Consider the following 16,113-nt stretch of genomic DNA (forward strand, 5'->3'; position numbering starts at 1 on the left):
ACCCTTTCTTCCCAAAGTACATTTGGTCATGGTGTTTTACCTCAGCAATACTCACCCTAAGTAAGACACCATAGTAGTTAAATGACCAGGCAGAGTTTGAGTTCCCCACAATACCTGTGGCAGGAGGGGTGCTCCATTCTTCAACCAGCGGTATGTGGGCCTGGGCTTGCCAGTCGCCTTGCATTCCCACTGCAGAGGACTCCCACTATCTAGCTGGGTATCATTCAGTTTCTGTACCCAGTGTGGGTATGCTGTGAGCATTGAAGCAGAAAGAAAAGTGGACTCAGTACCTCAGCACATACCACATTTAACCTTCACAGAGAAAAAGTCACTGAATTTCCATAAAGTTAGTCCTTACTTGTAGCATTTGTATAAGAACAGGGGAGCAGATTATTTCACAGGGGAGCCCATTATTATTACACAGGTGGTATGTTATTACACAGGAGAGAACATCACTAGGCAGGGGAACCTATTGTTATTACTCAGGGAGGTCCATCGTTATTATTACACAGGGGATCAGATCATTACCCAGAAGAGAACATCATCGCACAGGGGAGCACATCATTATCACACTGGACATGTAATTATTGTACAAGGGACCACATCATTATTATGCAGGGGAGTATGTCATTATTATATTGGAGATGTCATTGCTAAGGAGAGCATGTCATTATATACAGGGAGTATGTCATTATTACATGGGAGTCATAGTATTATTACACAGGGGAACATGTCACTTACACAGGAAAGCATGCCATTATCACACAGGTTGATATGTCACTAATAGACAGGTGAACACATCATTATTACACGGGGTGGCTCATTATTATTACACAGGGGAGCGTGTCATTACACACAGAACTGCTTCCTGAACAGCAAGTAGGTATTTCTGTAAATGTAAATTGTATCTTAAACATATATCACACACACACACACACACACACACACTTTAAAGCAAGTAGTTTCTCTCCAGAGCTTGCATGGTAGGCAGCCAGTCACTGCAAAAATGACTCTTGTGAGTAGCATCACACAATAGGTCCTATTAATAGTTGCTCAGATGTGTGTGCACATTTGTGTACATAAATTTGTGTGCATGTGTACATGTATATAATTTTAGAAAACTATTTTTTTAGTTTGAATTTTACTTAGCATAAGTTTTCAGAATTTATTGACATTCAACATAATCAGTGAAAAAATTTCAAAATCAAAACACATAGCAATTCCTTTATCAGTAAACATTGTGGGACTTCCACAGAAAGTACAAAATAAGAGTTAAGATGTCTTTTCTCCATTGAACTATTTGTTAATAAAATTTCTCAAAGAAAATTATTCGTGTTTGTGTATTTTGTTTAAAACACAGTCAAAGCAGGAACACTTTTTCCTATAATTCCTGGTGTGCTCAGCATCAGACAGCAACGTCTGTATTACAGAACAGAAGCCGCTCTGCACCCTGTGTGTGACTGGCTATGTCCTTAGGTGTTGTTGGCAGCTAGTAGACATAAATTGCTTGGCAACTGACAAAATAAAGGTTCAATTAAATGCATGTAAATACACACATACGTACATATACACATATGTATGCACACAGACATAAACACAAAGGAAATGTGGGCCATGGATCTTGTTAAAAATGAAGACAAACTCTGTTTTAGAAGTAAATCTAACTCAACATCTAAGTGTGATGTATTTTTACTTATCACCTGTGAAAACGCATGCAGAATGCTGTGACATTTAATACAAGGTCGTTTCAGCTCTTAGGGCATTTTTCTGTTGTTCTTTGCTTTAACATTGCAAAGTGTTTCATAGACTGCTAAGTGTGCATTAATTACGTGGACCAAATGACAAGGATGCAGTGAAATGGAACCTTTTTTTGCTTTTTTTTAGAAACACACTCTGGACTGTAGCTTGGAAGTATTTCATATAGAGAATAGTAAAAGTTCAGGTAAGACACAAGATTCCCTTTAAGGTTTCTTTTCCAGCAGATTGCAGTTACTCAGTGGATGAGGTTCCTTTAGCTTCTGAATAAAAACACCGGTCAGAACACACCGCAACTTGGTCTGCATGGTGTGGAATTGATCAATTATCTAGAAAATGAAAATCTGGGCCAGTGAATTGGCTTACTAGGTAAAGACACCTGCCTCCCACTTGACCACCTGAGTTCAGCCCCTGTGAGCCACATGATAGAAGCAAAGAACTTACTTCTGCAAGTTGTCTTCTGATCTCCACAGCATTATATCACACACACCCACACACAAACACACACATGCATGCATGCCGGCACATACATACAAAAACACACCACATATTCACAAAGACATATACATACAACACAAACCTGCATATACACATACAAACATATACAGATGCATGAATATGCACACCACACACATATACATAAACACACACATACACATGCATGCATGTATTTATAACCACACACAGACCATAAATTCACATATTCCACACACATACACACACATACAGACTCACACATATATGCAATTTAAAAGAAAAAAATCCCAGGTTTGGCTGGATTTGCAATCAACTTCATAACTTTAATGTGGCTTTTGTTGGACCATGTCTGTCAGGGTTTAGAAAACTGAGGAGACATATGGTCTTCTGAAGTGGGAAGCCATAAGAACCACCCCAGATGCCAGTATCCTGGCAGCTACTCACGTGATACTTTTGGGCTTCAGAACTGTCTCTGGGTTCCATTTTGTATTGCACAAAGCAGATGTGCATAAAGAAAGCTATTGCTTATTACCTCTTGTCGCTGGGAACTCTGGAAGTCTCTCCTGACATACGGTAAGTGTTATTGGCTGCTTCCCTGTTCCTGTATCTTAAGTATTGAGGACTCAACATATTTTACTGACATAGATCAATTTTAGTATTATGACTCTCAGCTGTGAGCCAGCGAGAGTTAATGTACAGTGTTGAATGATACAGTTGGGGGTGAATATAGGTTCAAGCCCCAGTTTGTGGTGCCCTTGCTGTAATCTATAATTGGAAATGAGTTCCTTTACTTTAATGAGCCTCATTTGTAAGTCGTAGATGGTAATTCCCATTTCCATGGGCTGCTATGATGATTGAACATAATACATAGTGATTGAGTCTCTGCCCCAATCTATCACCCACAGATATCTTCAGTTTTATTTTTAATCAAGCATGATCACAAATGTGGCACAATTTTCAGAATAGTAGATTCAAATAAAAAAAATGTTTCCCCACAGAAACATGGTTGTGGCATCATGGATGATTATGGAAACCAGGAATTTATAAAGTTACATAATTTTCTATGGTGAATCTGTGTATATTTCTAGCGGCAAACCACCCTTTGAAATCCAAGCATAGTCAAATACAAATTTTGAAGAATAATTGCACAAACTTTAATATGTCCAGAGGAATCATCTCCCTCATAATTATCAGAAAGGTTGGTAAGAATTGACCTTCAGTTACCATTTCCAGGTTAGACTGATTCTATTGTCTTTTGTTTGTTTGCTTGTAACATTTAAAATTCAGTTTATCATTTTTGTGATGGGGAGGTTAAGTTTAATACTGCATATCTGTTCTTTTTGTTTGTTTGTTTTATTTTTGTTTTCTGAGACAGATTTCTCTGTGTAGCCCTAGCTATCATGGAACTTGCTTTGTAGACAAGGCTGGCCTCAACTCATAGAGATTTGCCTGCCTCTGACTCCCTAGTACTGGAACTTTAAAGTCGTGTGTCACCACTGCCTGGCTCTGTTCTATGCCCTTGAGCTGGACTTCTTCTCCTTCTTCTATCCCTATTATTCTTAGGTTTGGCCTTTTCATGGTGTCCCAGATTTCTTGAATGTTTTGTGGTAAGAATTTGTTGGGTTTAACATTTTCTTTGATTGATGAATCTATTTCCTCTGTAATATCTTTAATGCCTGAGATTCTCTCTTCTATCTTTTGTATTCTGTTGGTTATGGTTGCATCTATAGTTTCTGTTCCTTTACCCAGATTTTCCACTTCCAGAATTCCTCAGTTTGTGTTTTCTTTATTGCCTCTACTCCAATGTTCAAATATTGGACTGTTTCCTTCACTTGTTGTTTATTCTTGGTTTTCTTTATGGGATTTTTTTTTATTTCTTCCAATTTTCTGTTTATATTTTCCTCCATTTATTTAAGGGAATTTCTCATTTCCTTTTTAGGGTCTCTACCACTGTCATAGTTATTTTTAAGGTTGTTTTCTTCTGCTTTCTCTGTGTTGGATGTTCAGGTCTTGCTGTTGTAGAACCACTTATTTCTGGTGTTGTCATATTGCTCTTTATGCTGTTGAATGTATTCCTACACTGCCTTCTTCCTATCTCTTCCTCTAATTGTTAGTGGTGGCACCTATGGCTTCAGTATTTGCCAATGAGGAGGGGATGTTGGGAGTGGGCAGAAAGGATGCTACTGCCTGGTTGCTGGGGGGTGTGGTTTGTGGGGATAGGGCACAGAATGTGCCTTAGGGTTGGGTCTAGGCCCAAGAAAGCAGGGCTGTCTAGCAAGTAGCTTAGACACTCACCTCTTCCTCTAGCTCTGTTCATTGTTTCTAAGCAAAGCCTTAGGCTCAGAGTTCATCACTAACTTCTCACAGTTGTTTACAACATCTCATGCAGTGTGCATGCTGTGTAAGCACAAAGCTGATTGGACACAGGAAGAGAACAGTTTGTGCAAGTTTCAGCTCAAATGGATCCCCTCTGTATGACTTTAGCTTTTTTCCTCATCCACAATAGAATGTGTTTCCTGTGTTCTCCAGGTCTCTCCCTTTCTTGAAACTTCTTCTAGTTTTCTGTCTCACTGACCCTTTTGAGCATCCTTCCTTGTACCCACACCTACTTTTACCTAAGTACAGCACATACATGTAACTCAAGTTGTAATGGTTTTAAATCTCAGTAGGTGTGATATCCTCATCACTGAGTGCCAATGTGATTAATGTGTGAAGGCCTGGCCATGTGCAGCCTTGAACATAAGCTCTTAGTAACTGTCAGCAGTCACTCTTCACTCTTCCCATTCACTTGCCTCACACTGAACCCTGCAGGGTGGTGTTCACATAAAAGCAGTAATCATCATAATAAGATTTACAATCAATTTTATCCACTCCTTCCTGGATAGCATGCTAAGATATATATATATATATATATATATATATATATATATATATATATATATAATTATCTTGAAAATGTGCAGAATTAATCTGTAGATAATAGAACATGTTAAAATTTGTGAAGATGCTGCCCAGGGGCTTAAAGCCAGTCAGTATATCTAGACTTATCTATACCAACAATGCAACTGTGTTATTCTTTGGTGGTTTGAAAAAGTACAACCTACCTCTACCCTAAGGACCCTGGTTGCAGATACATTAAATTCAAGTAAAGTCTAAATCATAGATACAATCTAGAGATCGTCACCACCCAAAATTGCTGTCCGTGGCTTTATGTTACTTTTTATACTGTAGACCACAAATCTTTATGTTTTCTATACAGTAAACACTTCCTTTCATCAGCCTCCCCTAGAAGTGCTTCCGTTACGGCAGACCACATGACTGTCTGCCTTCTTCTTCTCTGTACCCTTCCCTTCACCATTTCTTCAATCTTTGCCTCCCTCCCTCTCTCCTTTTTTCTTTCTTTCTTCACCTGTTTTCTTCTTATTAATTTTCTCTTTCATTTTAATTGAGACTGCTAACAAGCAAGGTTCAATTTAATATGGAATGTATTTTTGAATCAACAGGGATTTTGAGTAAATCACCAGAAAAGAGGTGACAGAGATAATCAAGAAAATTGTCTTCTAAAACTACTGTACATGATACCAGAGTACATTCACCTTAACAATTATACAGTTTATTTTAAAATTCAAATCTCCCCCGAATGTAATACCTTCAATTTTGCTATTTATTTTTTTCCTTGAATTTTGTAGTTTAAATCTGTTTATACTACTCATATAAATTTACCTTTATTTTACTTTTCAATTTAACTACTTGGGATCCTTCATGTTTTATCATTTGTTACATTATGTTTTAATATCAATGCTCTTAAACAAAAGCCCAAATATCTACCATATATGATAGTTCTAAGGCTTTGACAAAATGGCCTACCACAGAACTTCCGAATACCCCAACCACTCTATATGGAGCCTAATAAAATCCTTAGATACAGGAGAATAGCTAACTGTTGTACCCATGAGACTACCCATGGGAGCTTCCCTACATATGAAGGCTTGGCTAACAGACTGTGGCGCTGATGGGGAGGGCTGGAACCTTCAGTAGTTGGGGTCTGTCCATCTGAAGGTTCTTAGTGCTCTAGGGGTATGTTATAATTGGGCTCAAGCCCCTTCCTTTCCCTCCTTTCCCTCTGCTTCCTAGTAGACACAAGGTGAATCTATTTTTCCACAATGTGCTGTCTCATAGCATGTGACAAAGACAGGATACCCGGATTGAAGCCTCTGAAAGCATGATTCAGCACTAACCTCTCTTCTTTTCAAGATGATTATCCCAGGTATTATGTTCTAATGGAAAGTTTACTAATACGCATATCTGCTGTTAGTCAAACATAAATGCTTGTCAGGACCAACCTGCATTCTACAGTCACAACTTTCTGAGTTACAGAAGTTGTGTGAACCCAGACATTTTTGGGAGTGAAACAAGGAGTTCTTCCTAAGTTCCCAAGGAAACAGACACAAAGTGGGGTTACTCAGAACAAATCTAAATATATGGTGCCATGATGGAGTCTGGCCAGAAGCCATTCTAATTAGGGTAATTGGTCACATCCTTTCAAGATGTCTTCCTGGTATGTCAACCAGACATGGCAAGTGGTTAAAAGGGACCTAGTTGTTCTGCTTTGGCAACAATCTATACATTTAAAACTTAAAGTAATGATTCAGATTAAGTTAAGAGAAATTATTTGGCACTGTTTGCAGCAGTGGGTACTGCCTGTGAACTAACCAGCTGAGTCAAGAAGAGGGGCCAAGGATCTTAGTCAGTTAGGAACTCTGGGTCCCCCCCTACCCCGTCTACAACTCATTCTTATTAGGAATATTGCATCCTTTACAACAGAAATGTGTGGAAAACGGTTTGCAATAGCACATGAAGCAATAAGTATTCCTTAGTCTCTTTTGTGGTTTTAAACCATACAATTCTGGTTTAATTCTTGTATTTTATTGCCAGTTTTTTTTTTCTCCATCCTGTCACTATGAGAATAAAAATGCATTTCAGTGGGGTTATGGCAAAGCAATGGTTTTCTCTTTGTCTGCTGACTGTCTTAATTATTTGCTTTAAGAAATTATGAGCAGTTACAAATACTGAGTTTCATGCAAACTTAGTAACAGGTACACATACCCACAGTCTGAAAGTTCCTGGCCTGGTACCCAAGCACATCCTATAGGCTTTTCAGTGCTTAGGAGTGTCCTTCCCAGATGCTTTGTCCCATTCAGCCTTTCAGATTCTGATGGTTTTAAAGTCCCAAAGTTCAGGACAGAATGTGGTTGACCTAGAATCCTCATGATCCTTCCTGTTTTCAGTGCTAATTTGAAGTTCACTATTTTTCTAATTCAAATGTCTTTTCTAGCATCCAGAGTAGTAAGAAGCACTTAGTAAACATGGATGGATAAAATGCTCATGCCACAATCTGCTGAAGGGATGAATTCCTGGAGGAGTTATTGAAGCCATAGAAAGGAAGGTTGAATGTAGTTATCAACAGCATTTCCAGATTTCTTGCAGAGTCCCTTGGCAGTGCATTTAGGTTTACAAGAGATGCAGTCTAGAGAAACAGGGTGACATGTTTACGATGACTCAGCCATGGGCATTTCCAGGCTCTGTTCTTCTGGCTGCCCTGGATTCCTGTGTCCCTCTCCTGATTCTTTTCTTCAGCTGGGGCATAAGTATATTATCATTTACTGACCTGTGTAGGCTCATGTGAAAAGTGGATGTACATGACCCTTAGGGGCCAATGTGAGCATGAAAGCCATCTGAACTCCATAATCCACTTCCTACATCACTTGGTTGGCTGACTAGCATTTTTGGAAAACAAACACCCGCAGGTATCAGGAGCTGTTTGTCATATGGACGTATTAGTTCAGGCCAGAGCTCAGCAAACTTCTCAGAACTGCTGGATAGCAAATATTTCAGTCTTTACAACACAGCAGGTCCCTGCCTCCACTTAATTCCGTGAGAGTCAAGCAAATGCTGATATAGAGCATTTATAAACAAATGGATGTTTACCCAAATCAGCAGCTGGGCAGGATTTGATGCATGGGCACAAAATTTTGACCCCTGAGATAATCCATGGGCTAAAACAAGTTAAACACAGTTAATAAAATAAAACTTTCACTTATCAGTTAATAGTAGTTAGTACCAGGTAAAGGTCTAATTTTATGGATATAAATTCTCAATCATCTACACAGAGGATGACAATTACTTGTTTAATTTCACGTACAGGCTCATTCTACACGAGGAAACTAAACCAAAGAGATGCGGTTTCCAGTTATCACTTGGATTTTCAGTGTCAGGTAAGCAATGTTCAGTTCAGATTGCATTTTCTATCTCACCCTCGGGAGGAAAGCTTTGTGCTTTTCTGAAGCACTTACTGTATATCTGCAGCTGTCCACGAAAGGAGTTTTTTCCACGGGAGTTCTCAGCCATGCATTCATATATCCCAGCATCATCTAACTGCAGGTTGGGGATCTCCAGCACAGCCTGGGATTTCCGCAGTCTGGACTTACTGGGAATGTAACCGTTAACCTTCATCCAAGTGATTGTTGGAACAGGGCTACAATAGGGAACAGAGGCACTGTTAATATACTTCCCGCTATTAGAAACATAGATTCAGTTATCTGGTAATTTAAGCACTTAATAGGCTGAGCTCAATGAAACGTAATCACAATTAGGGCCGTGTGCCAGTGGATTCAAGTCACTTTCCACATGGTTGTGAAACCATCAGGGAACCAAGTCCTTCTCTTTCAAACTTCCACAAAGCCTTAGAAAGCCTGCACTATTATTTTCTAAATGTAAATGACGGATTTTTAAGTAACAAATAGACTTTGGTGAATTTGCTAACAGTTTTACAGCAGGAGTCAAACAAAAGAGTTGGGAATTAAATAGAGAAACTTTTCTGCCCTCATCTGCAGCAAATCGGTTTCCCATAGCAACAGTTTGTACAGCATTACCTGGTCCCTGTAGCACATTTCTCCCCATAGTGAGCCATTTAGCTGTTTTTTTTCCCTCTTATTTAAAGCTTTTATATTTTCTATTTAATCCTAAAGGTTTTATCAGATAAATATTACCTGGCTTTTCCTCATTCATGGGTGCATGGAACTTTGATATAGGAGCGTGTTGGTCAACTGTCCCTATAGCACACGGTTCAGGATGCACTGCTTTCATTTCGTGCATCTCTCTTCTTTGGTGTCAAATGGAGACCCTGATCACTACACTGTTGCTTTCATGGTTTACAGGAGACATTCCCAAAAGCTGGATTAATGCGCAAAGGGCATGTCCATTTTTCATTTCAATAAGTACTGGCAGACAGTAGCAGTCCTAACAGTAATATATGATATGCTTTCCCTGAATCCTTATCAGGACTATGCAACATTAATTTATTTTTTTAAAAAATCAGCACAGGTTCAAACCAGAAAAACATTCCCAGCATTAAGAAAGAGAAGTGGACACAAAGTCATACTCCTGACTAAGACACTATAGTAATACCCACTGGCAAAAGATCATCAGTTTTCTCCAGTAGGGTATCTGAATTCCAATGCAGGCCCTATGCCCAGAAGTAGCTGCCCAACACAAAAAGACTCTGTGCTTTCTTCTTTTGTTATGTTTTCTCTCACTGCATATTTTGGTTTGATTGGCTTTTTTTGTTTGTTTGTTTTAAGAGAGAAAGAGAATGATTCAGGTGAGTAAGGGATATACAGGGGTCTGAGAGGAACTAGGGGAGGGGAAATAACATGAATGAAATATATTGGAGGAAAAATATTTAAAAATAATTTGTTTCTAAAAATACTCAGTAGATTACATAGACATGTGTGTGTGATATACACACACGTGCAAACATGTAACAATAGCAATTAAAGAGGACATCAGGAATTTGGGAGTGAGGCATGATGCAGATGTTGTGCTCATGTGTGACATTATCACAAAAGAAAGTATAAAAACAGAATGTGTTTCCCATTCTCCTGTCTATCTTGCCCTTATCATATGATGGCTGCTGAGACAGGGTCTTGGAAGTATGCCTTCTGTGGGAAAGCTCACAAGGCTATATGGTTTCTTTATGAGTTCCGAACCTTTTCTTATTTAGAAAAATGATTTCAAAACTCAAGTTTAGGTCAATTTTTTTTTTGCAGAGTTGGGATGGCAATTTTATACTGCACTTTCTCTTTAGGCTGTGGTCCCCTGGACTACATCACTGCTCTTGTGCTGTAGATGGGAGCTCTTTCCCATTCGGCTGTGGTCCCCTGGACTACTTCATTGTTCGTGTGTGATAGGGGGTAAAATTCATGATTTCAGCATCATGAAGGACACTCAGTGGTCACAATGGCTGAAATCTTGCATTCTCTGCTACAAGTTCTCCTGCACTGGCATCTCTTCCAAGTTCTGCTCTGTTACATGGACTTTTTAGTGTCTACACATGCTACACTTTTCATGATATATTCTATGTATTTTCTATGTTCTTTCTCACCTCCTCTATCTTCTCTATCCTCTGATCCAAAAACACACCTTTGTGTCTTCAATCTCTTCCTTGGCCCATTTCTTGCTTGTATGGCCAGATAGACAACAACTTTTTTCCCTTAATTATCAAAGTTCTTTGCATCTTAATTGAATCTCCCATAACAGTCTTCTCTGCATTATAAATGATGAGTGTAAGGAAATTTCAGAAAGTAACTTTAACCAAAATTTGTTCTCTAGTAGGAATGACAGCATTGTTGATGGCACCAGCTGTCAAGTCCAGGGCCTTGGGCAGGACTCCTTAGCCATATATTTCAGATTCTTGGTTCCCTGTCCTCAGGGAAGATGGGATGAAGGAAGAGGTGAGGTCACACAGTTAACTCCAGTATCTCCCTTACTTTTGATGCTGCTGTGTACCCATGTTATATTCTAGGCTCATAAATGTTTTAAAACATGAACTATTGATCTGCTGAGATTGCTCAACAGGTAAAGGTTCTCACCATCAAGACTTAAGGACCTGAGTTCAATCATTGAGTCACACATGGTGGAAAGGAAAAGATGACTTCTACACATTTTCCTCGGATCTCTACATGTATGCCTGGGTACATATGCTCCCTCCCCACATAAATAAATATATGGAAAACATAAAACACTGACAAAAAATTTGTATAAGACAGTATTTTCTGTTTTCACTCTTCAGTCACGTATTCTAGATATGATTCCCATCTTTTCCAAATACAAATTCCAGGAGATACTGTATTTCCATATTTATGTTTTCTTTACTGTTTTTATTATGTTTTATTATAACCACTGTTTTAATGATGGGATCTCTGGTGGTACTATGGGCCTTTGGAAGAAATAAATAAAATAACTGAAGAAAAATCATTCATATTTTGCCATTACTCACTAATTTCAATTCCACAGTAGAGGACAAAGGACTTTGAACATTTTAAATCAAATTTTAAATCCCATGCCAAGTAATCTATTCATATACAAATACGTTAAAACAAATATTTTCGTATTACTCACCTTTTATAATTTTAAAATCTGAATTTTTATATTTTCCACAGAGTAGATGTTCAAGCTACTCAATGAGCATTTGTTTTTCACTGCAGTTTCCTCTTTTATATCATTTCTTTCTTACTTTGTAGGCTGCAGCAGAGTCAGTCAGATTAGCTACTCCTGATTATACATACAAAGCACACAACCTCAAGCTGCTGAACGCAAAATGAAAGTTGCCAACATTGTCTTTCCTAAATGCTGAATGCCCTAATTCTTAGTAGTTTATCTACTGACTTTATGAGTACTGCCCGTCATTTCAAGCTATTTTATTAAGAAGTAATAGAATCTTAATTTCTTTGTATTTGATTATTTAATCTACGAGGGAAGGCAATATTTCATAAATGAGGAGAATAAATATAAAATGGACTCCAAGGTTGTAATAGAGACCAGGAAGCAATCTAGAATGGAGGCTGTGTTACACAGGAGGGAACAATTTTCAAAGCAAGGACAAGAACACCCCGACGCTAAGGAGAAAGGCGATGTTCCAGACACTCAACAGTGCTTCTGTACTGAGCGGGTTTAGAGCCAAGTGTGTGGAGGAGTGGGGGAGTGTTCTCATCCCCTCGCTAACTTAACAGGATCCTTGCTGTCTCTCAGAACAGTGTTTGAAATCAGTAATGAAATGGTTGTTGAAGATCTTCAAGGTATGCTTGATTTCATTAGAAAGACAAAGTACTGAAGTTCTAGATTCGATTATAGAAAGAGGATGGAAAGTTAGCTTGGACAGCAGACTGCTGGCATGTGGGGAGGAGTTCCTCCACGAGAAACATGTGCGAGGAAACTGAAGGGCAGACACAGCTTCTGCGATGGGGAAGAAACAGTTCCTGTTCGGATGTTCATGTGCATAAGAACTCATGCTCATAATAGGCTCTTGGCACTTTGTATGCATTTGTAGGTGGAGAGGGCAGGGTTTACACAGGAAATCACCACAGCCTTATGCCAAGTGCCTGTTTCCCCTGCAATAGAAATTACATAACAAACTTTATTTCTCTTCATTTCTATGTTGAATTCTCAAGATTAGCAATCAAAAACTTGCCTTTGAATTATTAAAAGTTTCAAAACAGGAAAATTATAACTAGCACTGGTAGGGTGGCCGAACATTGATTTGATTCTAAACATAAGCTACTATTAAATGAAATGGAAACCTCGAGCTTCTTGATGCCAAGAATATTTTATAGGCCTTTGGGATCTCCTCTCTCATCTATGCTGTTCATGACAGCTAAGAACAAACTAAAGAACTTCTGTTATTTTCAAGTACCTTGTTTATAATCTAGCTTGATACATTCATTTTTTTTTTTTTTTTGGTCAGGACTTAGCATTAAAAATGTATCTCAAGATACTGTAAAATTCTCATTTAATGTTGTAATATTATCCAACACACAATTCCCATCACAAAAATCGGGGTTGTCTCTCAGAAAAAGGGCTGGGTTAGGCTATACTGGAAGAATGAGTAGAAATATCAATTTTCACAGAAATGGGAAGAACAGTTATTTCTGTCTTGTTGAAGATGTGTTTAAATTTTATTTTTTAACCACACTTTGGATTCCTGTGTGCAATAAGCACAGGAACTTAAAGCAACTAAAGGATGTTTAAAGTTTGCATTATTTTCTTATTCATTTGACTCAGAAAAATCTATCAGTAACAGAAGATTATGTGAAGCCACACTGAAATTCTGACAGGGTTTGTGTTAGCTCCGTCAAAGAGGCAGGATGAATAGTGCCTACAAATGTAGTTCTAAATGTGAGGCGCGTGGTGGGTGAACTTTAGCCTTCGCAGAAGTCATTAAGGCATTTCTTAAAGATCATTTGATACAGATGATGAAGTAATGTGTAGAATCTGTCAAGACAGAAGGAAGGCTTAGCTGTAAAGATTTAATGATTTCAAAGGAAAGTACTCCCCAGCCGCAACTAGCTATTCACAGACAAATTGTAGGTCTGTCTAATGGAGCTTCCTATTTTCCTTGCATAAGTCACAAGTGAGACATGAATTTTACATTGGATGTGGAAATACATACAGTTATGGCTCCTCTGTGATTTGCACAAAAAAAGAAGGAGCACTGTATACCTCTGATGGAAACTGAAAGACCCAAGTTTTATAACTTTTCTCTAAGAAAGCACATAAAAAAACCATCATAAAAAATAGCTATTGAGCCGAAAGATTTTTTTCTGTTTATGGTCCTATAGCTCAAAAAAAAAAAAAAAAAAAAAAAAAAAAGGAACAAAATCCAGTTGTTAATGTGGTTGATTGTTGCACATTTACATTTTATGTAAAAGTGTTGAAAACAACCATTTTCTTTATAAAATCTTAAAGAATTTTGGGGGATGTTAACCTAAGGCCACATCCTTGCTAAAGGCAAAATGCAAAGGTGTTCCCTGGAGACACAGGGATAGAGCATCACAGCCATGAGTACTAATTGGCCTTCAAAGAAAAAAGCTAAGTGCTTCTGTCTTGTTTACCATGAATCTCTTTACTTAATTATTATTCCTTTGAAATGTGTGATCAAACAGCAATTTATATCCTTTCTATGATACTAGCTATGCTGAGGACTTAAGGCTCAGCTCAGAATATGTACCATCATGATAATTATCTTAAGCAAATAATTTAAGTTAGGAACAAACTCTTAGTTGTTATAGTAGATTGTGGTCTGCTGTAGTTTTTATGATTTTCTTATTGTTTTAAAAATTTGCTTTTTTTTTCATTTCAAATGGTTATAGGGAATGGAAACAGTTCACCCCAGAGCCAGGCATCTGTGACATACAAAAGAAAAAGTAAATCTATCTGCTTCCCAGATGTGGTTCTATCCAAGAGCTTCCTATCCTTTGGGTCTGAGGAAAGCCTTGTGATCTGGAAAGATGCTTAGAAGCCAGCAGAATCACACACTTTCAGATAGCTGAGGGGAATTTCTGGATTAATACTATAATTATTCATTCATTTTCACTTAACTGTTTTATTCAATACATCTATCATGAGGTGGGCTTTATAATAAATTGAGGTTACAGTAGTTAGCCTGACTGCACGGAACTCTTAGAATACTAAGTGTGATTTAAGTTAAGCATAAAGACAAAACCCAGCTAACTTAACGTAGTGAGGGTCAGGAGCTGATTTTACTAAGGTTGGAGTAATGAGCAGTAATTACTCAGGCAGAGAGAACAGATAAAGATATTCTAGAGAGAATAAAGAGACAGCCTGCTTCCTGGAGTCCTGCGAGAAAACTGCTTGAAGAATGAAATAGTAATCATTATAGTTGTTCGTGGGTTAGCAGGAGATGGTGATGAGGTTGAAGAGGAATGTAGGAATGTAGGAGTGAGCAGGAAGTGCCATGGACATTGTCTTCATGCAGTTAAGTTTTCCTAACAACTACAAAATTACGATCTTCTAGTATGAAATAGGGGCTTTTGTTAGAGATTACCGTAGCACTGGGCGAATGGCTGTGAGCAAGTAAACATTTCAAGTGTGCCAGTTAGATGCTGTCTCACAACTACTCAGTACTACCATTGCAGAGTGCAAGCAGCCACAATCAGTGAATGCATCAACAGAGGGGCCTCACTGCACTCCAATAAACTTGGTGCAAGGTACCAGTGAACAAGACATGGTTCACTATCTGAAAGTAGAAAAGGAGACTTGGGAAGAAATCTGCATGAATGCTTACTGGAGTATAGAAAATTAAACTAGTAGGATTAAGCAGCCGAGACATCACAGATTTCAGAGGTAGAATTCAGGGGGCTTTATGTTGTCTAAAATAGAATAGTGAGAAATATAAATGATAGATAAATAGATGGATAGATAGATAATAGATAGAAGATAGATAGATAGATAGATAGATAGATAGATAGATAGATAGATAGATAGATAGATAGATAGATGATAGAAGAAATGTTATTTCTGGATTTCTTGCTTCTGTAACTAGATGCTAACAGGATATTTATTATTTTTCAGACTTTAAGTACTGTGTATACTTTATCTGATTATGTCGTAGTGATTCTATGAAGTAGGAGTTAACATTTCACCCAGTTTACATATTGTATGTTTTATATGCATATATGAGTTATATATTTGTATGAATTATATACATATATGTGTTATGTATATATATAAAACTTAATAGTGAACTCTTGTTAAGACTAGAGAAATGTGCTGGGGGGTGGTGGTGCACGCCTTTAATCCCAGCACTCAGGAGGCAGAGGCAGGCGGACCTCTGGGAGTTCTAGGCCAGCCTGGTCTACAAGAGCTAGTTCCGGGACGGGCACCAAAGCTACAGAGAAACCCTGTCTCGAAAAACCAAAAGACTAGAGAAATGTGATTATGCATAAATAAATATAAGAAGAGCCAATATAAAGAAAATCTTTGAAAATAAAAGTTAACAAAGCAGTGACATTGCTAAGAGCAGGG

The 16,113-nt window shown here is 38.1% G+C and overlaps 1 protein-coding gene across 1 annotated transcript in view; it reads right to left on the reverse strand.

The window, feature by feature from the left end:
* Positions 1-16,113, reverse strand: part of Cntn5 (contactin 5) — a 1,215,881-nt gene that overhangs the window by 268,342 nt on the left and 931,426 nt on the right. The window contains exons 10-11 of the mRNA XM_057767831.1: positions 8,586-8,767; positions 115-251 (exon numbers count right to left, since the gene is read on the reverse strand). Of these exons, the coding sequence (XP_057623814.1) occupies positions 115-251; positions 8,586-8,767 (319 nt within the window). The remainder of the gene's footprint in view (positions 1-114; positions 252-8,585; positions 8,768-16,113) is intronic.

The sequence above is a fragment of the Chionomys nivalis genome, chromosome 4, assembly GCF_950005125.1.
Source record: "Chionomys nivalis chromosome 4, mChiNiv1.1, whole genome shotgun sequence".
Lineage (NCBI taxonomy): Eukaryota > Metazoa > Chordata > Mammalia > Rodentia > Cricetidae > Chionomys > Chionomys nivalis.